Here is a 27,927-nt window from a genome sequence, read left to right as displayed (position 1 = left end):
CTCTCTGACTCCATTCATGATCCCTGTGACTTCTGTGACCAAAATACTCTTCTCTAACCACCACTGCCCTATAGATTTGATCTTCACTCATTAATACATAAGTTACTTGAGGGCAGAGACTGACTCATTTTTTATCCCCAAGGTTTAGCATAATATCTGGCACATAGAAACACTTAAATGCTTTTTCATTTGTTTTATTCCTTTCCTGGGTCTAGGGCAGGTACTTTCCATCTTTAAATCCTAGGATCCACTTTCCTGATCATGGCCTAGTCAAACTTGACCTATGAGTGTCCAGTGTTTCACTTCACACCTGTCCATAACACTCCTACTTCTGTGTCCCACTCACTCGCTTAATCAATCAATAAACATTTATTAAGTGCCAACTTTGTGCCAGGCACTGTGATAAGCAATGGGAATACAAAAAGACACAAAAGTCAATCCTTTCCCTCAAGAGGGATAGGGAAGACAAAATGAAAACAAGCAAAACTATAATGGTATATATAAGATAAATAGGAGATAATTCACAGAGATAAGGCAATTAAGATGGATTGGGGAGGGCTTCTTGTAGAAAGTGAAATTTCAATTGAAACTTAAAGGAAGTCAAGAGCAGAGTAGGTATGGGAGTCAGAGAAAATGTCTGAAGCTGAGATGGAATGTCTTCTTCAGTGTTACTGGGTTGAAGAGGACATATTGGGGAATAAGGTGAATGAAGACTGGAAAAGTAAAAGGGCACAAGGTTATGAAGGGCTTTAAATGACAAACAAAACATTATATTTTTTTTACCCTGAAGGCTATAGGAAACCACTGTGGTGTACTAGAGTTGGATGGAGAGTTCAACATATATGACATGATTGGATGAGTCTTCTAAGAGAATCACTTTAGTGGCTGAATTGAGGATGAATTGGAGTGATGTGAGACTTGAGGCAAGCAAACTCAACAGAAAGTTACTGCAATAATATAACCATGAGGTGATGATGGGCTACACCAGGGTGGTGGTAGTGTCAGAGGAGAGAAAGGGATGTATAGAAGAGATGTTGCAAAGGTGAAAACTTGGGCCATGTGAAAACTTCACATTGGTGGGTTGAGAGATATTGAGGAATCCAGGCTGATGCTTAGGTTGGGTGTCTGAGGGACTGGGAAGATAGTGTTGTTCTCTACACTAATATTCTATTGGGAGAGAGAATTAATTCTCTTCTGGATACATTGCATTCAGGATGCCTGCTGTACTTCCTGTTTAAGATATCTGACAGGCAGTTGGTGATGTAAAATTGGAGAATACCAGAGAGCATGGGACAGGATAGGAAATTTTGAGAAATATCAGCATAATTGTTGGTAGAGTTATGAACTGATTCATCCAATCTGGAGAGCAATTTGGAACTATGCCTGAAGGGCAATCAAACTGTGTGTATACAGCTATACCACTTCTAGGACTGTACCCCTAAAAAGATCATAAAAGGGGCAAAGGACTTATATGTACAAAAATATTTATTACAGCTCTTTTAATGGTGTCAATGAATTGAAAATTGAGGGGATGTCCAGCTACCGGGGGTGGCTGAATAAGTTGTGGCATATGAATGTTATGGAATACTATTGTGATGAGGAGATTTCAGCAAAACCTGGAAAGACTTACATGGACTGAAAGAAAGTGGAGTGAGCAGAACCAGAACATTTTACACAGTAACAGCAACATTGTATCATGATCAACTATGAATGATTTAGCTGTTCTCTGCAATAAAATGATCCAAGACAATTCCAAAGAACTCACAGTTGTCCAGAGAAAGAACTGATGAAGTCTAAATGAAAATTAAAGCATACTGTTGTCACCTTCTTTATTTTTTTTTACATGGTTTTTCCCTTTTAGTCTGTTTCTTCATTTACAACATGACTAACATGGAAATATTTTACATAATTGCACATATATAATGCATATCCAATTACTTACTGTTTTAGGGAGTGGGCAGAGGAGAAGGCGGAGGGGAAAAATTTGGAACTCAAAAATTTTTAAATGAATGTTAAAAATTGCCTTTATGTGTAATAGTTAAAAAGCTAAAAATTAAAAATAAATTTTAAAAATTTAAAATTTAAAAAATAAAAATAAATTTGAGAATAATTAAAAAATAAAGTTAATAAAACTAAAAAAGACAATCATCAGAATAGAGATAGTAACTAAATCTTTGGCAGCTGATGAGATCACCAAGTCCAATGGTATAGAGGGAGAAGAACAGGGAGCCCAGGACAAAATGCCGAGGGACACCTATAGATGGTGTGATCTGGAAGAGAATCCTGTAAAGGGTCTGATAGGAAGGCAGAGCACCAGGAGAGGGTGCTGTTCTGAAAACCAAGAGAAAAGAGAGTGTCAAGGAGAAAGAGTGATCCATAGTGTCAAAGGCTGCAGTGAGGTTGAATAGAATGAGGACTAAGAAAAGACCACTGAATTTAACAAATGAGAGCTCATTAGTCAATTTAGAGAGTTTTGGTGCAACAAGGTTGGATGCCAAACTGTAACGGGTTAAGAAGATTGTAAGAGCAATAAAAGTGCAGGCAACTCTCATAGGTTACTTTTTCAAGAAGTTGGCTACAAAGGGAAGAAGTGATACAGGATGACAGCAAGGATGGAAATACCAAGTGAGGTTTTTTTTTCAGTAGAGCTGGGCCATGGGCATGTTTGTAGACAGTAAGAAATTAACCAGTAAAGAAGATGAGATTGAAAATGATACAAAGGGCCAAGATGGCAGCTGGAAAGCAGGGACTTGCTTAAGCTCTCCCCCAAATCCCTCCAAACACCTATAAAAATGGGTCTGAACAAATTCTAGAGCTGCGGGACCCATGAAATAGCACAGGAAAGCAGGTCTCCAACCCAGGATGGTCTCTGGGAAGGGTCTATAACATGGTGCTGGGAACAGAGCTGGGACAGAACAGACTGGGAGTCAGCCTGGAGCAGGCCTTAGGGCCATGAATCATTGAGCTGTGGCAGTTACCAGACTTCTCAACCCACAAATGCCAAAGACCACAGAGCAGGTTAGTGGGAAAGATCGGGTTAGAAAGCAGTTGGGCCCCAGCCCTGGGGGTGGCAGAGGTGGTGCGGCATTGGTGGCAGCAGCAACAGGAAGCTCCTGTAGCTGCTTCCAGAGCTCCAGCATCAGCTGCTTCCAGAGTCCCTGGCTCACACGGTAGGAGGAATCAAGCAGCAGACCAGAGCAGGAGTGCAGGGCTTGCTTTGCCCTGCTTGGATCTGGGTCGCAATCCCAGTTGGCAGTTCTTGGGGGAGGAGGAGCACTGCTGTGGCAGAGCTTGCCGTGAAGGTGGAGTAGAAGTAGCTCTGAAAACAGCAGCACAGCCCCTAAAGCTTGGGACAAAGCAATCTCTACTCTACAAGCAGTCATACCCTGCCTGACAAAAAGCTCAAGGGTCAAGTAGTTGGCTGGGAACATGGACAAGCAGCAAAAAAGTATGCAGACTTAGACTCAAACTCTAGAATCTTTTTTGGTGACAAAGATCAAAACATATAGCCAGAAGAAGTCAACAAAGTCAAAGAGCCTACATCAAAAGCCTCCAAGAAAATGATACAAAGGGGACAATATGTTGGAGAAGATGTAACAACAATGCTGCTGCCAGCTGCTGTGGAGGTATAAGGCCAATGATACCAGCACACAGGAAGTCTGCTAGCACAGGTTCTTTGATCTGCTTTTCTAAATGAAAGCAACTTTAAGGGTTTTACAATCTCATTTTAATTAAACATACATATATCATTCACTTAGTTCAGGGGGAAAAGTCAGCACTCACTTCAGAGAAAACACAAACAGAAATTACAAGCAGAAATCATATAAACAGAGCAAATACCACAAATCAGCCAACAGGGCTTCCTGCCATCTGTCCATAGCAATACATACATAGTTACCAGAGAGAGAGAAGTACCAACATCTGGGTTTTCAAAGCCAGGGGGATTCCTTAATGGCTACCCAGAGTCTCGTCTGGCCAAGTTGCATGAACACTCTTCCAATGAGTGAGCCTCCAAAGCAAAATGCTAACCTCAGAGTATATATACCCTTCTTCATGGTCAGAGGGCATCAAAACCATGTGACTCAAACTCATGTGACTTAGGCTTTCTTGTGACTTAAGCAGGTCATCGAAGACTCTTGATTGAAACAAAGACAAGGCTCAATTAAAGGCACTTGATTACCTTAGCTCTGAGAAGCACTCCAAAAGAAAAAACAGCAAAATGTCCCACCCTGCTTGCTACCACAGGAGAAGTGACAGAATGGGATTTCCTCATGAAGTAGACAAGGTATTCTTGTTAAGGAGTCTCACACTTTATCATGTGAGACAAGATTGCTGGAGGAGATAGTGACAGAAGCCATCTGAATGACACAAGATAAGGAAGAGGGGAGAAGACAGATTCCCAGCAAACGGCTTCAATTTGTTTTTGTACAACATGAGGCAAGATTCTTCTCTGAGAGAGTGAGAGAAAGGGAAGCCATGGGAGTTGGAGGAAAGATGAAGAGTTTTGAAAGAGCCTCTGTGGAGAATGGGATAGTGAGTTGATTAGGGAGGTGTAATAAGTTACTTCAGAGCAAAGTCCAGTTGAGTTCATGTAACATCTAATTGTAGTGGCCATTCAAAACAGATGTGTGATTTTGTCCATCTTCTCTCAGCAGAATCACTGCCCAGTCCAATTCTCCATTCCTCAGAAGAGGAGCAGAGCTCAGTCTGGGTCAAGTGAAAATCAGACCAGAAATCAGCCCAAATGGAACTATGAGAAATGTCATTTAGAAGAAAGACACCTACGTTTGAAATCTGAATCTACCCAAAGAAAACTCTTGTCTGGGCCTTCTTGGTCATCTTCTCTCAACCACTCAGTTCATATTATAGGCATTATAAAGAGGTATTTACATTCCTGTCCCATCTCCCCCTATTGGCCTTGGAGTTCCTAAGAGGTAAAGATAGAATGTATTATGCAAAATTTATTGCATTGAGGGTAGTAACTCTTGTCCTTCAAAACGTAATGAAATGTTTTGAACACAAGGACAAAAAACAGTATTTGTTGAATTGTGTAACTATTTGGTTTTCAAAGGTCATGGACACCTTGTATAAACGAACACCAACATGATGTTGTAGGAAGAGTACAGGATTTGTAGCAGAATTTCTGGGCTTAAACCTTACCTCTGCTTCTGACTGTACAACCTCATGTAAGTCACTTCTACTCTTGCTGGCCTCTGTTTCTCCATTTCAAAAATACAGGGGTTATATTAGATCATCTGTAAGGTCTCTTGTAGTGATTATTCCTATGACCATGTGATACACTGAAATGCTGGGTGGGATAACCCCATCAGTTTCAATGCATGTTCAGAGTTGACAATCCACAGAAAGTAAGCATTAGCAAAATATGCAAAGAGAGATAGAGACAAGGAGAGGTGGAAAAGCCATGAAAGATGCAAAAAGGCCAAGATAAGGAGAGGTTGATCATCTCCTGAATGGAACAAAAATTAAAAAATAAAAGTCCCAAGAATGTCAAAGCCAAAATATGAAACTCTCATAATGTAAGAAAAAAAGACTGCTAATGTCCAGAAAGAAGTTCATGTATCAAAAACAACTGTCAGGATCACAAATGAGAGGAGATCATGGGATACAATATTCCAAAAGGCAAAGGCTTTCAATCAAGAATAACATACTCTGGCAAGCTGAGTAGAATCCAAGAAGAAAACGATTGATCTTTAATGAAATAAATATCATTCATGCATTTCTAATATAAAGAACAGAGCTAGGTAGAACATTTGGGAGAAAAACATGAGACCAGAGAAATATAGAAAAGTCGATTTATTTGAACATTTGAAAGTAGTTGTGTAAAGATATAGGGAGAATGAAATAAATATCATTCATGCATTTCTAATATAAAGAACAGAGCTAGGTAGAACATTTGGGAGAAAAACACGAGACCAGAGAAATATAGAAAAGTCGATTTATTTGAACATTTGAAAGTAGTTGTGTAAAGATATAGGGAGAAGAAAGGTGAGTCTCTCCGGAATCTTAAATTGTCAAAGGGTATTGAGAGTATAGATAAACATGGGGAGCTAGGTGGTATACTGGATAAAATGCTGGGCCTGGAGGTGGGAAAATTTTTGTCCTGAGTTCAAATATGGCCTCAGACCCTGAGTAGCTGTGTGATCCTGGATAATTCGTGTATCCCTATTTGCCTGAGTTTCCTCATCTGTAAAATGAGCTGGAAAAAGAAATGCCAAAACCCTCCAGTATCTATGCTGAGAAAATCCCAAATGAGGTCATAAAAAGTTGCATGCAACTAAAAAAATTGAATGGATAACAATAATAACAAGAAAAGTATACTGAGGATGTTTGGAGTAGATAGTTAATATTCTGAGGATCTGAATAAGGGAATGAGAATAAATGGTAAACAGAATACAATAGTGTGGAAAAGAAAAAGAAATATGTTCAACTTGGTATTTCTCATAAACATAGTGGATCAAAAGAGAGGACAAATATGGAAGCTGGAAGTAGGGCAGTGAGTGTCAGGAATCAGCCAAACCTGAGTCATCTTAAGACCTGGAGGGAATAAAGAGAAGGACCAGTAGACCTCTCCACCCAACACAGGGCTACAAAAGGACAGCCACAATGTTGCAGAAATCTTATAGAGCCAGGAGACATGGAATGAACAAGGCAAAGGTACCTTCATCCCTCAGGGTAGGCAGAGCCCAGGCCAGGAGCAGCTCAGCAGTTTTCTGGCAAAAGTTCATGTTTGGGTGACCTCAGAGGCCAGCAAATGGAGAGTGACCAAAGTGAGATCCGAGTTCAAGGGTGACCAAGAGTCCCATGACCATACATGAGACATACAGCAAAAGAAAGGGGTAAAAAGACACTGAAGAGCAAGCAAGTCAGATGGTGCAGTACATGACAGCAGTGATTATAGACCTCTATCAAAAATTAGAAAAACATCTTACACCATATACAAAGATAGACTCCAAAGGGATACATGAGGCACCCTGAAAAGGTGGCATCATAAGCAAATAAAGGAGCAAGAAAGAAATGATCTCTTAGATCTATGGCCAGGGAAAGAGACCATGACCAAATAAATGACAGAAAGGGTCGCAATAAAACAAATCACACAATTAAAATTCTATAAAATAAAAAAGGTCTGCATAAACAAATCTAATGGAGTTAGATTCAAAAGAAAAATGGGTAACTTGGAAAAATCTTTGCTTCAAACTTTTCTGTAAAAATTTATTTCCCAGGATGTCAAAAGGAGAATGTAGAAGGGTAGATTTTAGCGGAGATTGGAAAGAAGTCAGGGAAGAGATGAGGGTGCAGAGCTTTCCAAGCATGGAGTACAGCCAGGGATAATGCCCAAAGATGACAGATGGAGGATCTTATTCAGTGAATAGCAAGGAGTGTCCCTGGATTGAAAAGTACTTGACCAGAGTGCGGGAGGAATGGTTAGGGTGATGTAGGGCGGAGTGTGGTAAGAAGACTGGAAAAGTAGGATTATGAAGCTTATGGGTTATGAAGGACTTTGAATGTTACATAAGGAATTTTCTATTTCACTCTGGAGTTAAAAGAGAAGCAATGGAGTTTATTGAGTACAGGATGACATGGTTAGACCTGAATTAGGAACATCACTTCAAGAGCTGTGGGGAGCAGTCTGTTCACAAAAATGTAGCAGCATTTTCCATACTTCACAATTTGGTTTAATCTTGTTTCTTACATCACAATTCATTTTCTTCCCATTTCAATGATCAATTTAACATGTTCAGATATGAAACCTTCAATACCTTACTCAAGAAAAAATTCACAAACCATAGCAATTTTCCTAAAGTGGAACAGGAAACACCACTCAGAAAAGTCTTGATTCACGATATCCAGTTAGACTAAAAGAAGATTCCCAGTGATTAGGAAATCTTAAGCAAGAAGCTGGAGACCTGACAATCCTTCCTTTCCTATTGCATATTGAAGCTAAGAGAACCTAGAGAGAAAAAAATAATTTCAAAGCGAACTGCTGTTTCAGAAGAATGAAACTAGACTATGCTCTCTTGTCCAACATGAGCAGGTGGCCATCTTATTACCATTTTATGACCATTAAGTCAGTGGAGATGCCCCATGCTTCACCCAACCTGTGACCCCTCCTGTGTACATGTCATTTTTGGCCCACAAGAGTAAAGTCTATCAACCAATGAGATTCTGTACTTTACCATGACTCTTTTGCATATTTGGATATCAAACTATAAAAACAAGGTCCTGGAAGAAGGGGGCATCTCAGATCATGAGGAAGATCTGAACTCCACTTCATTAGAGGGGACCATGAACCCTTTAATAAAGTGCCATTGGCTGAGAGCTCTGCCTCAATGGTTTTTCTTGCAGATTGGGCAATTTTAATCCCAACACCCTCAAACTGTATGTGTTCTGATGACATGCCTTGGTAGTGTGAGGTTTGAGGTTTCTGAACTTTCTTCTTCATATTTTCCTCTGAATCCTGCCTGCTGAGACTTTGTCCTCAGTTTCTTGTCAAGGGTGGCCCAGTCTCTGACAACCCTTGGAAACACACTGTCTTCATCCAACCAGTATTGGATCCACAGGGCAGAACGTGTCTTATTGTAGCGTATCTTAGCAAAGTGACCCAAAACTAAGTTTGTCAAAGAAGCAAAAGAACCAGGAACTTTGAGTCCCCAGGAAATTTTCCAAGAGAGGGATGGACAAGGGAAGGTAAATAGTACACAAACAACTTCAAATAACTTCTTTATTTGCTATACAGAAAACTTCATCCTTCAAAATGTAGAGGAACCAATGAGAGGATACTCTGTCCTGGGTTTAAGTCACACTAAGAGGAACTAGTTGCTAGAAAGGAAATGATGAAAACATAGGGGAGAAATCACCACTTTTTTTGGAGGGGAGAAGAAAAGCCAGTTGGGTATAAGTGACTTGCCTAAGGTCACACAGCTAGTAAGTGTGTCCAGTGTCTGAGGCCAGATTTGAACTCAGGTACTCCTGACTCCAGGGGTGCTCTACTCACTGCCTCATCTAGCTGCCCCAAAATCACCACTCCTGCTTAAAATTTGTGAGGGAGGAGAGTATGTCACCAAGGAAATATTCACCACAGTTGTGACAAATTTACATTACCATTACAGAGAGGAAGTGAGCACTTTCAAAAGAAAGATGGATGGGATCCAATGGATTATACGGGAAATCAGCTAAGGAGACATGGCATATGGTGAAGAATTATGTGGTGATAGAAAAGTATCCAATCTACAAGATGAGAAACTGAGGCAGAGCTCTAAGCCAATGTTGCTCTATTAAAGGATCCATGGTTCCTTCTAATGAGGTAACCTTAGATCTTCCTCAAGATCTGAGATGCACCCCTCCTTCCAGGGCCCTATTTTTATAGGTTTAGATATCTAGACATTCAAGAACAGCTATACCAAATATAGAATAATTCCATGCATAAGCTAAGACAGTCAACACAATATATCAACAGGGTCACAGGTTGGGTGAAGCATGGGGCATCTCTACTGACTAAGTGGTCATAAGGTGGTCATAAGATGGTCACCTTCTCATGTTAGACAAGAGAGAACAGTCTAGAGGCACAAAAATAAAATTGATAGGAGGTAGAGCCAAGATGGCAGAGTAAAGGCAGGGATTCACCTGAGCTCTCCCCCAAACTGCTCCAAATGCCTTTTAAAAATGACCCTAAACAAATTCTAGAGCAGACGAACCAACAAAAAGATGGATCGAAACAAATTTCTAACCCAGAACAACTTGAACGTCAGCAGGAAAGGTCAGTTGTATCAGGGTGAGAGAGCAGCACAGGACGCACCAGCACAGGCTGCATCAGCACAAACTGGGCCCCCAGGAAACCCAGAGCAGGCCTAAAGGTGATTAAATCACTGGCAGCAATGGCAGTTTCCAGATTTCTCAGCTCACTAGTGCAAAAGACAACTTAGAAGGTCAGCAGGAAAGGTCTCTCACACCTGGGTGAAAGTGGAGCACAATCCTGTGCAGGCTGTATCAGTATAGCCCTGGCCCCAGAAACCAGGAGTAGGCCTTGGGAATCAATGAATCAGCAGTGGCAGCAGCTTCCAGAGCTCTCAGCCCACAGATGAGTCAGACAGTTGGTCAGAAGATTACAAGGGTCTTTTTGCTAGCAATGAGGCAGGAATCTGTTGCTTTGCTCAAATTTGTGTTTCAGTCCTGGGTGGCAGTCCCAGAGCACTAGCAGAGCAGAGCTTGTGGCCACAGTGTAGGGGGGACCCTCTTCACAGTTATTGTGGCTGCTTACAGACCAGAGCCCAGGCCAGGAGAATAGTAACCACCTCTCCTTAGATCATATCACCTTGAGAGAACTGAAAACTTACAGGTCCCTAGAAGTATCCCTGAAAACAGCTGCCCAAAACCCATGAAGCTTGGGACAGTACACCCTCCACACTGGAAACAGAGCTTTATTTTAATAAGGCAAGTAATAGGCTGGGAAAATGAGCAAATAATGGGGAAAAATATGACTATAGAAAATTATTATGGTGACAAAGAAGACCAAAATACATGCTCAGAAGAAGACAATGAAGTCAATGCTCCTACATCCAAAGCCTCCAAGAAAAAATATGAATTGGTCTCAAGTCATGAAAGAGCTCAAAAATAATTCTGGAAATCAAATAAGAGAGGAAGAGAGTGATGCAAGAAAATAATGAAAAAGGAGACAACAGCTTGGTAAAGGAGACAAAAGAATGAGGAAGAAAATAAAACCTTAAAAAACAGACTAGGCCAAATGGTAAAAGAGGTCCAAAAAGCCAATGAAGAAAAGAATCCCTTAAAAAGCAGAATTGGCCAAATGGAAAAAGAGGTCCAGAGGTTCACTGAAGAAAATAATTCCTTAAGAATTAGAATGGAGAAAATGAAAGCTAATGACTTTATGAAAAATCAAGAAACAATAAAACAAAACCAAAAGAATGAAAAAATGGAAGACAATGTAAAATATCTCATTGGAAAAACAAGTGACCTGGAAAATAGATCCAGGAGAGATAATTTAAAAATTATTGGACTACTTGAAAGCCATGATCAAAAAAAAGAGTCTAGACATGATCCTTCAAGGAATTATCAAGGAAAACTGCCCTAATATTCTAGAATGAGAAAGCAAAATAGAAACTGAAAAAATCCACCAATAACCTCCTGAAAGAGATCCCAAAATGAAATGCCAGGAATATTATATCCACATTCCAGAGTTCTCGGGTCAAGGAAAAAATATTGCAAGTATTCAGAAAGAAACATTTCAAGTATGGTAGAGCCACAGTCAACATAACACAAGATTGGTCACCTTCTACATTAAAGAATCAGAGGGCTTGGAATAGGATGTTATGAGGGCAAAGGAGCTAGGATTACAACCAAGAATCACCTACTCAGCAAAACCGAGTATAATCCTTCAGGGAAAAAAAAAGATATTCCATGAGATAGAGGACTTTCAAGCATTCTTGATGAAAAGACCAGCACTAAATAGAAAACTTGACTTTCAAATACAAGACTCAAGAGAAGCATAAAAAGGTAAACAGGAAAGGGAAATAATAAGGGCCTTAATGAGGTTAAACTCTTTGCATTCCTACATGGGAAGATAATATTTGTAATTCATAAGACATTTCTCATTATTAGGGTAGTCAGAAGGAGTAAATATAGACAGAGGGTAAAGTTCTGAGTTGAATGTGAAGAGATGATATGTAAAAAATAAAATTAAGGGGTGAGAAAGAATGTAGTGGGAGAAAGGAAAAGGGAGAGGCAGAATGGGGTAAATTATCTCACATAAAAGAAGCAAACAAAAGCTTTTACAGTGGAAGGGAAGAAGGGGAGGTGAGGGTGAGTTAGTAAACCTTACTTTCATCAGAATTGGCTCAAAGATGGAATAACATACACATTCAACTGGGTATAGAAATCTATCTTACTCTTCAGGACAGTAGGAGGGGAAGGGGATAAGAGAAGCAGGGGGTGATAGAAGGGATAGAGTGCAGATTGAGAGAGGGGGTAGTCAGAAGCAAAATACTTTTGAGGAGGTACACGGTAAAAGGAGAGAAAGAATAGAATAAATGGGAAGGGGGGAATAGGATGGAGGGAAATACAGTTAGCAATAGCAACTATGAAAAAAATGTTGAAGCAAATTTCTCTGATAAAGGCCTCATTTCTCAAACATAGGGAGAACCAAGTCAAATTTATAAAAATAAAAGCCATTCCCCAACTGATAAGTGATCAAAATATATGATCAGTTTTCAGATGAAGCAATCAAAACTATCTATAGACAAAATGAAAAGTACTCTAACTCACTATTGATTGGAGAAATGCAAATTAAAACAATTCTGAGGTACTACCTCATACCTATTAAATTGGCTAGTAGGACAGAAAGGGTAAATGACAAATGTTGGATGGGATGTGGGAAAAATGAGACATTAATGCACTGTTGGTGGAATTGTGAACTTATTTAACCATTCTGTAGGGCAATTTGGAACCATGCCCAAAGGGCTGTAAAACCATGCATATCCTTTGACCTAGCAATATTGCTACTAGGTTTGCATCCCAAAAGAGATTAAAAAACAAAAAGGAAAGGGCCTTGTATATAAAGAGAAATATTTGTAGCAGGCCATTTCTGGGGGCAAAGAATTAGAAATTAAGGGGATGCCCATCAATTGGGGAATGGCTGAATGAGTTGTGGTATGTGATTATGATGTAACACTATTGTACTATAAGAAATAAGCAGGATCCTATCAGAAAAACCTGGGAAGACTTGCATGGGCTGAGGCAAAGTGACACATACTGTGTACAAAATAACAGAAATATGGTAATATGATCAGCTGTGGATGAATTAGCTATTCTTAGTAATACAACAATCCAAGACAACTCTGAAGGACTTGAGATGAAAAATGCTGTCCATCCACAGAGACCGAACTGATGGTATCTGAATACAGATTGCAGCCTGCCTTTTTTAAACTTTATTTTTCTTTAGCTTGGCTTTTTTTTTTGTCTGTGTTTTCTTTCACAACATGACTATTATGGCTATGTTTTGTATGACTATACATGTATAACCTATATCAAACTACTTGCCTTCTCAATGAGGAGGGATGGTGAGGGAGGAAGGAGAGAATTTGGAACTCAAAGTTTTGAAAATGAATGGTAATTGTTTTTACATGTAACTGGGTGAAAATAAAATGAAAAAAAAATTTTAAATACCTAAAAAATACTAATAATAAAATTGAGGGAATTTCAATGTAGCTGAGTCACCTCCACCACACTGGGCTTGCTCACCATGACAAGGAAAAACAAGTGTGGGGGGCCTCTAGTTAACTTAAGTTATCTTACAATCTGAAGCTCGCAGCTCTGGGATCTGACATACAGAAATTATAATCACTACCTCTATGGAATCATTTCGACTTGATTAATACTGATTGGAATATAAGAGGGGTTCTCAGTGAATCAACTTTCTCATTGATATTGGGAAGCTCTTCAATGAGAGAGGGCATCATACTTCTTGTCAATTTCCCAATGGATAGTGAGCACCAAGGGAGGCACATTCAATTCTCTCCCTGACTGAAGAACATGGGGTTACAATCAAGATCACACAAAATCTGGTAGCTTCTGTTATAAATGAATGGAGATCATAGAATGTAATATTCTAAAAGGCCAAGCTTACAGCCAAGGATAATTTACTATGCTAAGCTGAACATAGTCCTAAAAATGATCACCAGAATGATTCTTAGGACAGAAAAGGAAACAATTTACATTGAGAGGCAAAAGGGGGAGTTCTCATGTAGCTCTTTCTAATTTATCTAAATCCTTGTGTTCCTTATATTTATGACCCCATTATCTAATACTGCATTCATATTTTAAAATTACTTTAGCCATAACCCAGTTAAATGGTGTCAACAGTATTTTTTTTACCAGCTTGGACTTTTAAGAAGCTTTGTTTTGAATATGTAAATCAGGCCAAGGGGAAGGAAGTAAAAAAGAATAAACCTTTATTAAGCACCTACTATATACTAGACACCATGCTAAAGGCTTAATAAATAATGTCTCATTTGAACTGAAGAACAATCCCGTGAGTTAGCTGCTGTTATTCCATCTAGTTTATAGCTGAAGAAACAGAAAAACAGAGGCTCAATGGCTCCCCTTTACACAGCTAATAAGTGTCAGACTGAATTTTAACTCATCTTCCTCATTCAAAGCCCAGCTCTTAATCCACAGTGCAACCTACCTAGCTGAAGTAAGGGAGGACATGCCAATCTGCCGCTCTCAGACTCCATCATCCCTGTGACTTCCCCGACCAAAACACCGCTCCCTGACCACCACTGCCCTACATGTGTTATCATCATACATTAATACATAAGCTGCTTGAGGCCAGAGACTGACTCACTTCCTTATCCCCAGGGCTTAGCATAATGCCTGGCACATAGGAAGCACTTAAATACTTTTTTATTCATTTTGTTCCTTTCCTGTGTCTATGCCAGACACTTCCCACATTTAAGTCCTAAGATACACTTTCCTGATGATGGTCCAGCCAAACTTGGCCTGTGAGTCTGTGTTAGTAACCAAAAATGGGCTCCTTAGCACTTAGTCAACAAGTGCCCTTGAATAGTTTGGCTTTTTCCCCTGAACTAACTGAATGCTGTTTGTATGTTGGATTGGAGTAAGCTTGTCGGCCCCTTCACCTTGCTTCCCTTGCTTAAGCAGATCGAAAGAACCTGTGCTTTCCCAGTCAACCCCTTCACCTTGCTTAAGCAGATTGAAAGAACCTGTGCTTTCCCCGTGTACCTTACACCCCCCCCACCCCCTGCAGAAGCCGGACGGTTAAAAACAGCTTCCATTGGAGCCAGAGGCTGCTACAGCTACAGCTGAAGCTGAAGCAGGAACTGCCAGTAGCAGAGCTGACCTACGAGTGGATTGAGGAGTGCTGAACAAGGACTTGAGGCCAGCGGGTAATCTTTTTACCATAAAGGGGAAGCATGTATATGATTTTGCTTTATACCATCATGCTTCTCTCTGGCCTCCTGGTTACTCTTGTGAGGCGTACTTATTGGGCCTGGAAGCTTTTGATCAAAATATCAAAATGGGGATGCTGGTTCGTGGGTTGGTTACTGTGGAACCTAAATATATGCTTTGATTCTTCTGCCTCCTACTTTGAAGATTACTTATATCTTGCAGTTCTGAACCTTTCAGACATATATAGGATCCTCTTTGAAATTATAAACTCTGCCCTCATAATACAGTCTCCAGCATTTTACTCCAAACATCATACCCTATTATCTTCTCCATAACTCTTCTTCCATAAAATCAGGGTGGAGTGGAGGTGGTGGACCTCGATTCCAATGGTTCTGGGTGCAGCCTGGAGGCAGCTAAGCCTTTGGGCCCTGGCTGGCTCAAAGTGGAATTCTTTGCTCTGAGGCAATTGGCACCGAGTTAGCAGGTTAGGGACAAGCCCAGTCCCTCCCACACATGAGCCTAGGGGCTCATTCCCCAGAGAATTCGTGTAGCATTAGTGGGACTGGAGTCTCTGGGGGCTGTCCTCCACAATGCTAAGAGGAGAAGAAATACTGGTAAAATCAGTGGCCTGGGAGTAGAGAGAAACAAGACTCGTGTGCAAGATTAGGAAGCTAGAGGGGAAATCACCTCCTCATTCCCCTTTGTGGGCTTCCCAGGAACCCTGGTAACTGAACCATCTTTGACCTAGTCTGGGCAAGTTCCTTCCCTCTTCTGGTCCTCAGTTTCCCCTTAGATAAAATTAAGTTTGACCTAGGAATCTCAGGTCAGTTACAAGGTCCCAGCTGGAGTGTGTAGAGCTGCCTAGTTCTCCAGCTTCACCAGTGTATGGGGAATACTCTGAAAGATTCACTGACCTGGGAGCCTAGCTTCATAGGGGACAAGGGTAGAGGGCTCATGGTGGGGGTAGGGGAAACACTATGTACCCTGCAGGAAGGGATCTGATGGCTGTGGAACAGTGTGGACTGGAAAGTCTGATGCATAGTGAGGAGAGGTTAGCTAGAGCTGGGAAGAAGGGAGGAGCACAGTGGGACCTCACAACTCAGAATCATGGGCATAGGGAGATGACCTGCCCTGCCCCCAACACATGTAATTCCCACCATGGGCAGTGGTCACTGACTAAGGAGGCCTCCCTACAGGGGCCTGAGACCTCTCTCCATGAATGGAAGGATGACTTCCCTCTCCATGTTCACCATGGGAGTTTGGACAAGACAGACTCTAGATCTGAAAGGCAGTCACTCCTCCCCTCATTGTGCTGTCTCTGAATTGTAAGGGGAAAGGAGAGGCTTAGGATTCACTGCCTCTCCTTGTTTAGGAATCCCAGAATCCCAAGTTTTCGAGCTGGAAGGGACCTTGGAAATCACCTGGTCCAGCTGCCTCATTTTACAGATGGGGAAACTGAGAGCTGGTACATACTGAAGAGGGGTTCTTGTTCAGGTTGGGGGACCTGCTGGTGACAGACCCCAAGCCTAGCTAAGGGACAGAGTTTGGGGCTGGAGGTCACCCTTCATCTGGAACTTTAGTAGGCTCAGAAATAGCAGTAAGATAATTGAGGGAATTAGAATAGCAAGTGATAATGGGAGTTAAGTGAACCGCGCTGACTCTGTCTTGTGACTCAATTCTGGAGTGAGCTCAGGTCCCTTTTTATTCAATTATGTGTCTAGTCTAATTTCTCTCTTGTGAGAAAACTTCATTAATTGTGGGAATTGGGAGAAAACTTTGTTGCACTGTTTGAACCTACCCCTGGTGTGGCTGGAAAATTGGACTCCCCACCTCCCCCACCCCAGCTTTTTTTTGTTATTATTCAGTCATGTTTGACTCTCTGTGAGCCCATTTGGGATTTTCTTGGCAAAGATACTGGAGGGGTTTGTCATTTCCCTCTCTAGCTCATTTTACAGATAAGGAAACTGAGGCAAATAGGGTTAAGTGACTTGGTCAAGGCCACACAGCTAGTAAATGTCTGAGATCAGATTAGAACTCAGATCTTCCTGAGTCCAGGCCCAGCGTTCTCTCCACCGCACCATCTGTCTGCCATACCAGCTGCTTAGAGAGTGTTAATTAATAACTTAGGTTATGCTGATCAGAAACCCAGTCAGAACAGAAGACTGATATAAGTTTTCTCACACTTTTACGTCTCAAGTAAGATATGTCATATATCTTTACTGAAAACTGGCCCCACACTGGTCAATCATTTATTGTTTCCCTGTTGCTTTGATTGAATATGGACATCCTGGAGAAATGGGAAAACCCTTTCTCTACTTTCAGGGAATTGCACCAGTTTGCTCTCCTCCTCCCTAATCTATCCTCCAATTACAAATTGGACTACCTAATGTTGTGTCCTGGTTAATTAATGGGTCTTATTTGATTAATTGTTTTTAGTGCATCAAAGTCTGTCTCCCCCTGTATTCAAGGTCCAGACCTAAGCTGAGGAGGTCTGGTCCAATTAATTAGGCAATTGACATGCATTGCTCAATAAACTGATATTGTCGGAAGCCCCAACGGGTGTTTACTCAGTCATTTCATCTTTCACCTGCCACAGTAAGAAAGCCCTTGCAATGTGTCTTGGTCTACTGAGATATGGAGAACTTGACATCAGTGGGACTGGTTCTGGTAAGCTTCTTCATGTGCTCAGAGGCACTAAGTGAGATCTGGGTTCAAATCCTGTCTCTGACTCTTACTAGCATAAACCATTTCATCTCTCTGAGCCTCGGTTTCTCATACAGAAAATGGAGATATCAATACCTCTAGTACCCACCTCATAGGGATATGGTGAGGATCAAATGAGATGAGTTATAAAAGGTGCTCTCCAAGAATTAGAGGGTTATAGGCACAGTGTATCACTGATGTGGAGACCAAATGGTGTGATGTATGCAGAACAGTGTAGAAACATTACCTAGCCTGCCTGACAGTAAGAAGGATTCCACATCACTGCTTGGCAAAGTCGGAAATGTGCTCATGCATGTTACGTATATGGAGAACTTTGTAACCAAAAAACCTGAATAAGCAATACAGAAATGCCAGTTTTAGGAGCAGCAGCATCCTCATCTTCAGCTACACCCCCATTACCACCATTGTCATTCTTCTCCTCATCCCTATCACCATTAGCCCCACCATCCTCATTACCACCTCACTGGTCCCTTCTTCCTCTTCCTTTTTGCTCCCAGTATTGGAATTTTAGATCCGAAACTTCTTAAGGTCAAAGATGGTTTCATGTTTATTTTTTGTCCCCTGTGTTGTCCCAAGCTCTGAGACAGAGGTTCCTGTGAGGACATTTGGGGAGCATAGGAGGGTTGCTATTTGGCTGCTCTCACCAAAATGAGAATAGAGCCAAGGGGGATAAACTTGGTGGATTCCCTGCCTCCACATCCTCACCAAAGTGACCTGATGCTAGAAAAGTTATCCTCTAAAATAGTTAAGGATTCCTTCACCTCCCTCCCCCCAACCATGTAGAGATAACCTGAGGCATGAGTTAGGTAGGGAGTGTGTAGTCACCCGGCTGGATAGGACCTGGAAGTTTTGGTTCAGGGGTCCCTGTGAATGCCTTGGGGTTTAGAGTCAGGCATCACAGCTGGAAGCTTCCATCTAAGATGGCGCGGTGCAAATCTGGCGTCAGTGGCTGGAAGGTCTTGGATTTGCTGTCCAACACATACAGGGGGTCAGAGATGGCACTCAAGTCAAAACCCTCCCGAACCAGTCGAGACTTAATGAGCTTAAATGAGCCTGTGGTCTCCAAGGAGTCCTGGGGAAGGGAAAGAAGAGTCAACGAGGGTGACCCCAAATCTCTACCCCTTAATCATAGCCCCTTTCTTTCTTTTTCCTATGATTTCCAAGCACTTCCATGTCTCCCAGGCTAGCCGCTCACCTGGATCCGAATGAAGTGTGGGACAGCGTAGACAGGGAGTGCCTTTTGAATGAAGCTGTGTAGTTTCCGGCTATCAAATGCTTTTCCAGGTCTCAGCCGCACAGCTGCCATCCCGATCTTCCCCTCACAACCTGTGGGGATGCAGTGGGTCACTGGGGCTGAGGAGAGGATGGGGCAGACTTGCTCCCATCTGGTCATCTCTTTGCTGTCCTCCCAACCCAGCCTGGGAGCTCCTTCCCCAAGCATGGGCCAGGTCTAAGATTCTCGGGCTTCTGACTATCCAGGAAGGAGACAATATCACAAAAGGCCTCTCATTCACCTCCTCCAGGAAGTCCACCAAGGACAACACACCCTCTACCTCCCGTGTAGACATATTCTCTCCCTTCTAGCTGTGGGGACAGAAGAGAGTGTCTTTCTGGGTCAATGCCACCTTGGTTCCTTAGAAGATCCCTGTTCCCAGATCAGAAACCACCCTGACCTCCAGTGACCATCCCTCAAAAGTGAGCCCTGTCCTTGATGTCATGATGGGTTTTGAAGACAAACTTTCTTCTGGCAGGAAAAAACAAAAGACCCTCCAGGGTCCTGGCCTATCCTCCCCTCCCTTTCTGAAGAGCCGGAGATGAATTCAGTGAAAATCATAATCAACCTCCCTTCCCCTCAGCTGGTGTTTTTCACCCAGGCCAGACCAGTCACTGGTGTTTTCTGTCTTCACCTGCAACAGGGGTGAGACACTTCCTCTAGAGCAGACAGCTCCTGTGGTAGCATTAGGCCAGGCTGGAGCTCAAGGACCACTCCTTCCCCCCATGGACTTATCCAAGCAGCCCTGAGTTCTCACTTTTGAGGGGATGGCACTTCTCCCTTCTAGCCCTTCTCACCAGGTACAGGAACACCGTAGACATTCACCTCCTCCAGGAAGTCCACCAAGGACAACATACCTTCCACCTCCCTTGTAGACACATTCTCTCCCTTCCAGCTGTGGGGACACAAGAGGGTGTCTTTCTGGGTCCCTCAGGAGACCCCTGCTCCCAGACCAGAAATCACACTGGATCTGACATCCTTCTCAGTGGGAAACAGCCCACCTCTTCCCATCAAAACCTGAACTCCTTTCTCCCCCAGCCCCAGGCCAGAAGGTCTTTTCCCTGACCGGAATGTGTCACCAATACGGTCTTGGAAGTAGAGGAAGCCATCTGAGTCCCTAGACAGCAAGTCCCCAGAATTGAAGTAGACATCTCCTGGCTGCAATACATCCCGGAGCAGCTTCTTTTCTGTGTGCTCTGGTGAGCCAAGGTACCCCAGGAAGGGGGAGAAGCTGGTGACAGGTGATACCAGCAGTCCTGTTTCCCCTAGAGAGGGAGATAGAACTATGGAAGAGAAACAGAGGCAGGGAAGGCATTTGTGGCAAGTCTCTGGGACTGCAAAGGGGCTGGGCTGATGAGTCTCTCTGCTAAGAGGCGGCTATTGTTCTTCCCTCCTACCCCAGCCCCGTAGCCTGGCTTCCAGCCTTGGCCCTCCTACCAGGTCTCACTGGGATGCAATGACCCTTCTTGTCCCGAACCGGCTTCTCTGTCTCAGTGTCAAACTGGATGAGCTCAAAGGGTTTGAGCAACTGAGGAAAGCAAGGAGAAAGGTGTGGGAAAGGGAGACAGAAAATGGAATGCAGATTTATTAACTGCCTACTAGGTGCCAAGCACTGGGTAAGAACTTGAGAGGAGCTCCTCAAGGTTGTGGGTCACAGGGGCCGAGAGCCAGCAATCTGCTGCTGGGTCAAGGTTCAAAGGACAGAGGTCTCAGCATCTCCCAGTAGTGGAACCTCAGGGTGGATAGTCTGTGGTGGTTAGGGTAGGGAGTGGAGGGATTCTGCTCACCTGAAGCAGAGGGCTGCTCTTGCCTACAGCCCCCAAACGTCCAGTGTAGTTAATGAAGCTAATATTCCCCTCTGTGGAGCCGTAGAACTCACAGATCCGAATGGGCCCAAAGCGCTGCAGGAACTGTTTCCAGACCTCTTGCCGAAGACCATTTCCTACAGCCAATCGTACCTTATGCTCTCGATCACAGGGTTGCTGCAGACAGCAGGCCCAAGGTCACCCAGGGGGTTGAGGTTGGGAAGGTTCCTCTCTTGGGTCACTAATGGGCTGATTTGGGGAAGGGTCTCCCTTAGGATGAGTAGATAGTATCTAGCCTGGATTTGCCTGAAAGGAATCTTACCCTGTGTTAATGTGGGCAGAAGTCTTCTCTATATTTCCATGGGCAAGAGTCACCCTAGGTTTTATCTGGGGATGATGAAGGATTTGTGGTCTCCCCTGGGCTAACCTGCACAGGGAGAATCTCACTCACTTCAGGTTTGCTGCACAGGTAGCGAAGGACCTCTCCAACGTACTGGATGACCGTCACCTCATACTTCCGACAGTCATCCCAAAACCTTGAAGCTGAGAACTTTGGGGCCAGGATACAGGTGCACCCTGGGCCGGGGAGGAGGGCTAGTCAGATTATCAGCCTCTTGCAGCATCTCCAACTATACCCAAGCCCTCAACACCCATCCTGCACTCCTGTATTCCCAGCCTCTTCAACCCATTTCCTTTGTGGGGTCTCTGGAGGTTAGGATATGGGGGGTAAGGCATAACACAGGCACCAGAGCAGCAACCAGGGGACCATAGATACTGGGGTCTGGTGTCCCCCCTCCTAGGAGGGCTGATGTTTCTGCCCTGCACCTGAGGATGGCCAAGCTCCCCCTTAGAGCAGCCCAGGGCAGAGATTAGCTCCCTAAAGAGCAGTGCCACCAAACAGGCAGAAAGACTGAGGGGAATCATCTTCCCAGTACCCTACCTACCCACCTGGGTGGCAGAGGAGGCACCCAAAAGTTCCCAGAAAAGTGATAGGAAGTGGTCATGTCACATATCAAGTGACTTACATGTCTCCTAGTCTTATCTCCCACATAGTCTAGGAAATCTGGTCTTCCTTGGTTTCTCAGGACTCAGCCCAAGTCATGAGACAGAGTTTCTATGCCCTTCCCCCAACCCCAAATGCAGGTGATAAACCCTAACAATCAGTACTGGGCTTGAGGAAGGGGGCTCTGGCCACTGCTGGTGAACTGAGACAGTTTAGAGCGACAGAAGCCTGGAAGGAGGCTGTGGCAGTAGTCCAGGTGACCTGGTCCAATCATGGATAGGAACATAGGGCTGGGAACTTAAGGAACTTGGAGACCATCACATCCAGGCTCCTCATTTGATAAATGGGGAAACCAAGGCCCACAAAATCCAAGGAAGGGACTTGTCCAAGATAAACTAGGCTTGAGTAAATAACTCAGCCAGGATTCCTGCTGGGTTCCACTGCCCCTTAACAAGCCCAGAGGCTGCCATCCCAGAGGCCCTCACCTAGCTCCATGCAGCCCATGATGCCAATCAGCAAGGCAGAAACATGGTAGAGGGGAAGTGCTGTGTAGAAGACGTCATTCTGCCGGACCCCAAAAGCTCTCAGGGATAATGATATCATCCATACCCGATTGTGGTTCAAGATCACTGGCTTGGGGAGTCCTGTTTGGTGGGCATGTGCAAAGAAAGAGGCCAACTCAGTCAGGTTACAAGCACGGGTCAGGTGCCTGATGCATCCTGGGTATTGGGCTAAGCACTGGGGATAAAGAGAACAGCTGTAAAGCAGCAAGTTGGCTAATGGGGCAGCAGCTGTGAAACTGAGCACAGACTGGCTAGAGACGAGATTAATTGGAAACAGTCAACAGGGGTGAGGGGCTAGCATTAAGGAGGATCAGGAGAGTCTTCCTCTAGAAGGAAGGATTTCAATGATCGTGGTTGTTATTCAACCACCTCCGTTGCAGTCCGACTCTTCCTGACCCCATTTGAGGTTTTCTTGGCAAAGATCCCGGAGTGGTTTGCCAATTCCTTCTCCAGCTCATTTTACAGATGAGGAAACTGAGGCAAACGGCATTAAATGACTAGGCCAGGGTCACAGAGGTGGTAGGTGTCTGAGGCCAGATTTTGACTCATGAAGATGAATCTTTCTAACTCCAGGCCTGGCACTCTATCAGTGGATAGTACCCATATCTGCCCTTTTAATAATAGGTAACATTTATGTAGCTCTTACTGTGTACCAGGCGTTGTACTGAGTGCTTAATAATTATTATTCCATTTGATCCACATAACAACCCTAGGAGGTACTATGTTATCATCCACATTTTACAGTTGAGCAAACTGAGGTAGGCAGAATTTAACTGAGTAGCCCAGGGTCACACAGCTAGAAAGTGTCTGAGGCTGGATTTGAACTCAGGTCTTCCTGACTTCTTGCCCAGAGATGCGCTGTGATGGCTTCATGCCCTGAGACTCGAAGGAAGTCAGGGGGAAAAAATGAGGAGGGGGACGATTCCAGCCATGCAGGGACAGCCAGAGAAAATGCACCAAATGAGTTAGTAGCTGGAATGTCTAGTGCTAGAAACGCGGAGGAAGTCGGTGTCGCCGTTCTGCAGAGGACACGAAAGGCGGAAGATCTAGGAAGCAGACAAAGGCAGAGAGGGGCCGGGTTCTGAAGGGCCGTAAAAGCCTTTCTGATCCTGGAGGTAATAGGGAGCCGCTGGAGGTTCTAGAGTAGAGGGTAGGAGGTGACATAATCAAACCTGGGCTTTATAGTGGCTAAATGGAGGGTGGGCTAGAGTGGGGAGGCACTGGGGCAGCCAGGCGAACCCCTCAGCAGCTACTGCTGTAGTCCTGGTGATGTGATGAGATTCTTTGCCCGGGAGGGGCAGCGGCAGAGGACAGAAGGGGGAATGGCGGGGAGACTTGCAGAGGTGAAGTCTTAGAGCTTGGATATGGGGCTGAGAGAGAGAGAGAGAAGTCCACGATGACTCCTGGGCTTCAAGCATGGGGGGCTGGGAGGCTGGTGATCCCACTGACAGTAATAAGGAAATGAGTTACAGAGTAGGGCTTGAGAGCCACTTATGGGGGTGACCATTGAAAGACAATGAGGGACAGAAGGGAAGAACTCGGCGATGGGCACAGAGAGAAGTAAGGAGGCAGGATCGGGGAGAAGGAGACACGGACAGAAAGGCAGGAGAGATAAACACAGGGCAGCGTCTCTATGCGGAGGATCCGCCCTTCTGCCCATCCTGCCCCACCTCTCTGCTGACCTCCAGTCTCGCATTGCCAATGGCCTTTCAGACATCTCCAACTGGATGTCCAGGAGACACCTTAACCTCAAAATTTCCAAAACTGAACTCATCATCTTCCTCTCTAACCCCCCACCAACTGCCCTATTACAATAGCCTGCGGCGGAGAGCGGGGGTGGGGGTGGGGGAATCTGCCTGCCTCAAGTGCCTGTCCGCTCTGATCCACACGCCATTCAGCCACTAAACTCTTTATCCTAAAGCATAGGTCTGCTGATCAATAAACTCCAAGGGCTCCCTACTCCGTCCAGGATCAAATACAAACCTTCTGGTATTCAAAGTGCTTCCCAACCTGCTCCTTACCCCATACACACTTTCCAGTCTGCTTCCCCCTTAACCTCCCCCCATATACATGTACACACACTGAGGCAGGCAGCAACCCTGGCCTCCCGGTCATTCCACACACAAAACACTTTCAGGCATTTTCTCTGTCTGTCCCCTATTCCTGGAATACTCTCCCTCCCCATCTCTGCCTCCTGGCTTCTTTTAAGTGCCAACTACAACCCCTCCTTCTACAGGAGGCATTGGTCAAAGCTCTCCCAAACCATTGGATAGGGGGAAGATGGGGGACCAGGAGGCAGAGAAATGGGTGTTAGGGGGTCAGAGGATGAGTGCTGGTCAGAGAAGCCTTCCTCACCAGTGGTCCCAGAAGTGTAGATGAAGAGAGCCAGGCTTTTAGAGGTGACTCCAGCTCGAATCTGGCGGGGCACTGGATCAGAGGAGGCTGCCTCTATGTGGTCCTTCAGGGGCTCCACACCCTTTGTGGGAGATGTGGAGCTCAGGTAGAAGCACCGGACACCCTTGACCATCAACTCTGGAGCAATGGACTCCACAGCCTCCTGTAGCTCTGAAAAGGAAGGCAGTGTTACCCAGGGAAACTGAGGCATGGAGTTGCAGAAAGAGCCACAAAGAGACTCAGAGTCTGAGAAAATGGGGGGGGGGAAGAGAGAGAGGGAGAGACAGAGACAGAGACAGAGACAGACAGAGAGAGACAGAGAGAGAGAGAGAGGAGTAGGGGCAAAGAGAGTGAGATTCAGAGAATGAGACATCTGGCGATTGAGAGATCCAAAGACTTCGTGAGACCCAGGATCTCTGAGCTTAAAGAGACCTTCCTGGCCATCTAATCCAACCTGTGCCTGAGGAAGAGAGCTCTCTACTGCATTCCTGACAGGGCAACATTTAGCCCCTGCTTGAACACCTCCTGGGATGGGAAGCTCAGTACATTCCACTTGGGGACTTCTTCTGCCCTCCAGCTTCAATGGGCCTCTTTGCCACTGCCCTCCCCCTCATTCTCATTGCTCCTGGTTCTGCCTTCTGGGGCCTGATAGACCCTCAAAAACTCGAATGGGGAAAGACTTAGCTACTCTGATCAAGACAGTGATCCAAGACAGTTCCAAAGAACTCATGATGAAAAATGCAGTCCACCTCCAGGGAGAGAACTGATGGAATCTAGTGCAGATTAAAGCAGATTTTTTTTTCATTTTCTCTATTTTTCTTTTTTCCTGCAGCATCTCTAATATGGAAATATGTTTTGCATGACTTTATATGTATAATTGATATCATATTGCCTTCTCAATGGGTAGGGGAGGGAGGAGGAGAATTTGGGACTCAAGATTTTTTAAAATTAATATTAATTTGCCCAAAGGGCTATAAAAAAGTGCATACCCTTTGACCCAGCAATACCACTTGTAGGGCTGTATCCCAGAGATCATACAAGTGGGAAATGGACCAGTATGTTCAAAAATATTTATAGCAGCTCTTTTTGTGAAGGCAAAGAATTGGAAATCAAGGGGATGCCCATTAATTGGGGAATGGCTAAACAAGTTGTGGTATATGAATGTAATGGAATACTATTGGGCTATAAGAAATGAAGAGCAGATGGATTTCATAATAACCTGGAAAGACTTATATGACCTGATGCTGAGTGAGGGGAGCAGAACCAGGAGAACATTATACGTGACTACAGACACACGGTATCTGTGACGACTAACTTTAATAGACTTGGCTCTTCTCAGCAATGCGAGGTTCTAAGACAGCTCCAAAAGACTCATGTTGGAAAAGGCTATGTACATCCAGAGAAAGAATTATGGAGTGTGAATGCAGACTGAGGCAAACTATTTGGTCTCTTTTTGTTTGTTTGATTTTGGTTTTGTTTCTGTTTCGTTTCTTCTCTCTCATGGTTCATCCCATTGGTTATAGTTCTTCTTTATAAACTTGACTATTGTGAAAATATGTTTAGTGTGAAGGTAGATGTAGAACTTATATAGGATTGCATGCCATCTTGGGTGGGGAGTGGGGAGGAGAGGGAGGGGGAGAAAATTTGGAACTCAAAAACTTGAGGAACTGAATGTTGCAAACTAAAAATAAGTAAATTTAAAAGAAAAAATAAATTAATGTTAAAAATAAAAATTTTTTAAAATGAGAAGTGAGCTCTTATGTCTCCTGAATCTTTTCTTCTCCAGGAACTATTTACCACCATAGTTTCTTCAACTGATCTGCATGTGCCATGGTCTCCAGGCCCTTCACTCCCCAGGACGCCCTCCCCTGAAGGCTCTCCAGCTCATGGATGTTCTTAGACTGTTGTGCCCAGAGATGAGAACAGTCTGGCAAGGGTGGAGGACAGGCTCAACTCCCTGTCCTGGAAGCTGTGTTCCTCCTGAGATGGCCTAAGAAACTGAGATGGACAGAGACAGGAACAGAGGCAGAGCCATGGTCAGGGACAGAGGCAGAGTCAGGGTCAGGGGAAGAGGCAGAGCCAGGGTCATGGATGGGGACAGAACTAGGGACAGGGACAGAGCCAGGGTCAGGGACAGAGGCAGAGCCAGGGTCATGGACAGAGGCAGAGCCAGGGTCAGGGACAGAGGCAGAACCAGGGTCAGGGACAGAGGCAGAGCCAGGGTCAGGGAAAGAGGCAGAATTAGAGTCATGGACAGAGGCAGAGCCAGGGTCAGGAACACAAGCAGACAGAAGGGCAGGTTCTGGGATGGGTGGGCTCTGTCACACACTGACCTACCTGGGTCAGCCACGAGGATGCAGGAGCCAGCACTGAGCACAGCGTGGAGGAGGGGAGGCCCTCGGATATGGGGGTTGATCCAGGCGACCTGGCAGCCCAGCTTACTGAGGCCAAACCAGAGACTGAGGGCGGAGATGCCTTGGGGTCCGAGGAAAAACAGGGAGGCCACGTCTCCTTCCTTCAGCCCCACTGACCCATGAAGGGCTGCGCCCAGGGCTCTGGCCACTTGGCAGCTCTTGCGATCCATCTCCCCCAGGCTCACCTGGCAGCCAGAGGCTGTATCTACCACCATTAACCGGTCGGGATTAGCCTTGGCCCGGACTTCAAGCAGGTCCACTAAGGATGTGCGGGAAGTCCTGTGGGCCAAGTTGAGGTATAGCATGTGGCCCATAAAGGCCATGTCTTCTGGCAGCCAGCGGATCCAGGCTGGGAAGCTCTGGACCAGGGACTCTGGAAGCCATTGAGAAAGCCACGGGAGCCCCATGGTAGGTATCAGCCACAACCACGACCATGGCCACGGCAGCAGCCATAGCATTGCCGAAGGCAGAAGGAAGAGAAGGGCTGTCACCCTCAGCTCCATCCTTGACAGCAGAGAAGTGAGGAGGAGAGCCCCAGGCACAGGAAGGGGGAGCCTGGTTGGCCACCAATGATTAACCCAGGCTGTAGAAGCAGCTGCCCTTGGCTCCCAAAGGACCTCCCCTGCCTCTCTCTGGCTCTGTCTGTGTCTCCTTCCTGATTGGTCTCTCTCTCTCTGTCTGTCTCTGTCTGTCTGTCTGTCTGTCTGTCTGTCTGTCTGTCTCTCTCTCTGTCTCTGTCTCTGTCTCTCTGTCTGTCTGTCTCTCTCTCTCTCTCTCTCTCTCTGTCTCTGTCTCTGTCTCTGTCTCT

At 44.6% G+C, this 27,927-nt stretch overlaps 1 protein-coding gene across 2 annotated transcripts; it reads right to left on the bottom strand.

Annotated features, from left to right (window-relative positions):
- Positions 1 to 17,940: 17,940 nt before the first annotated feature.
- Positions 17,941 to 27,742, bottom strand: SLC27A5 (solute carrier family 27 member 5). 2 transcript variants are annotated; one of them, XM_036745343.1, is made up of 10 exons: positions 27,043 to 27,742; positions 24,667 to 24,876; positions 22,234 to 22,392; positions 21,197 to 21,321; positions 20,728 to 20,922; positions 20,378 to 20,468; positions 20,007 to 20,223; positions 19,738 to 19,835; positions 18,863 to 18,993; positions 17,941 to 18,739 (listed from the first exon to the last, which is right to left on the bottom strand). In XM_036745343.1, exons 1-10 carry the CDS (start codon positions 27,620 to 27,622, stop codon positions 18,563 to 18,565), a joined length of 1,983 nt encoding a protein of 660 aa, XP_036601238.1. In that variant the 5' UTR covers positions 27,623 to 27,742; the 3' UTR covers positions 17,941 to 18,562. The 2 variants fall into 2 exon arrangements, with proteins under 2 accessions (XP_036601238.1, XP_036601239.1); XM_036745344.1 differs by having other exon boundaries at positions 20,007 to 20,205.
- Positions 27,743 to 27,927: the final 185 nt, after the last annotated feature.

Source organism: Trichosurus vulpecula, chromosome 2, assembly GCF_011100635.1.
Source record: "Trichosurus vulpecula isolate mTriVul1 chromosome 2, mTriVul1.pri, whole genome shotgun sequence".
Lineage (NCBI taxonomy): Eukaryota > Metazoa > Chordata > Mammalia > Diprotodontia > Phalangeridae > Trichosurus > Trichosurus vulpecula.
This window is presented reverse-complemented; position numbering and strand designations above follow the sequence as displayed.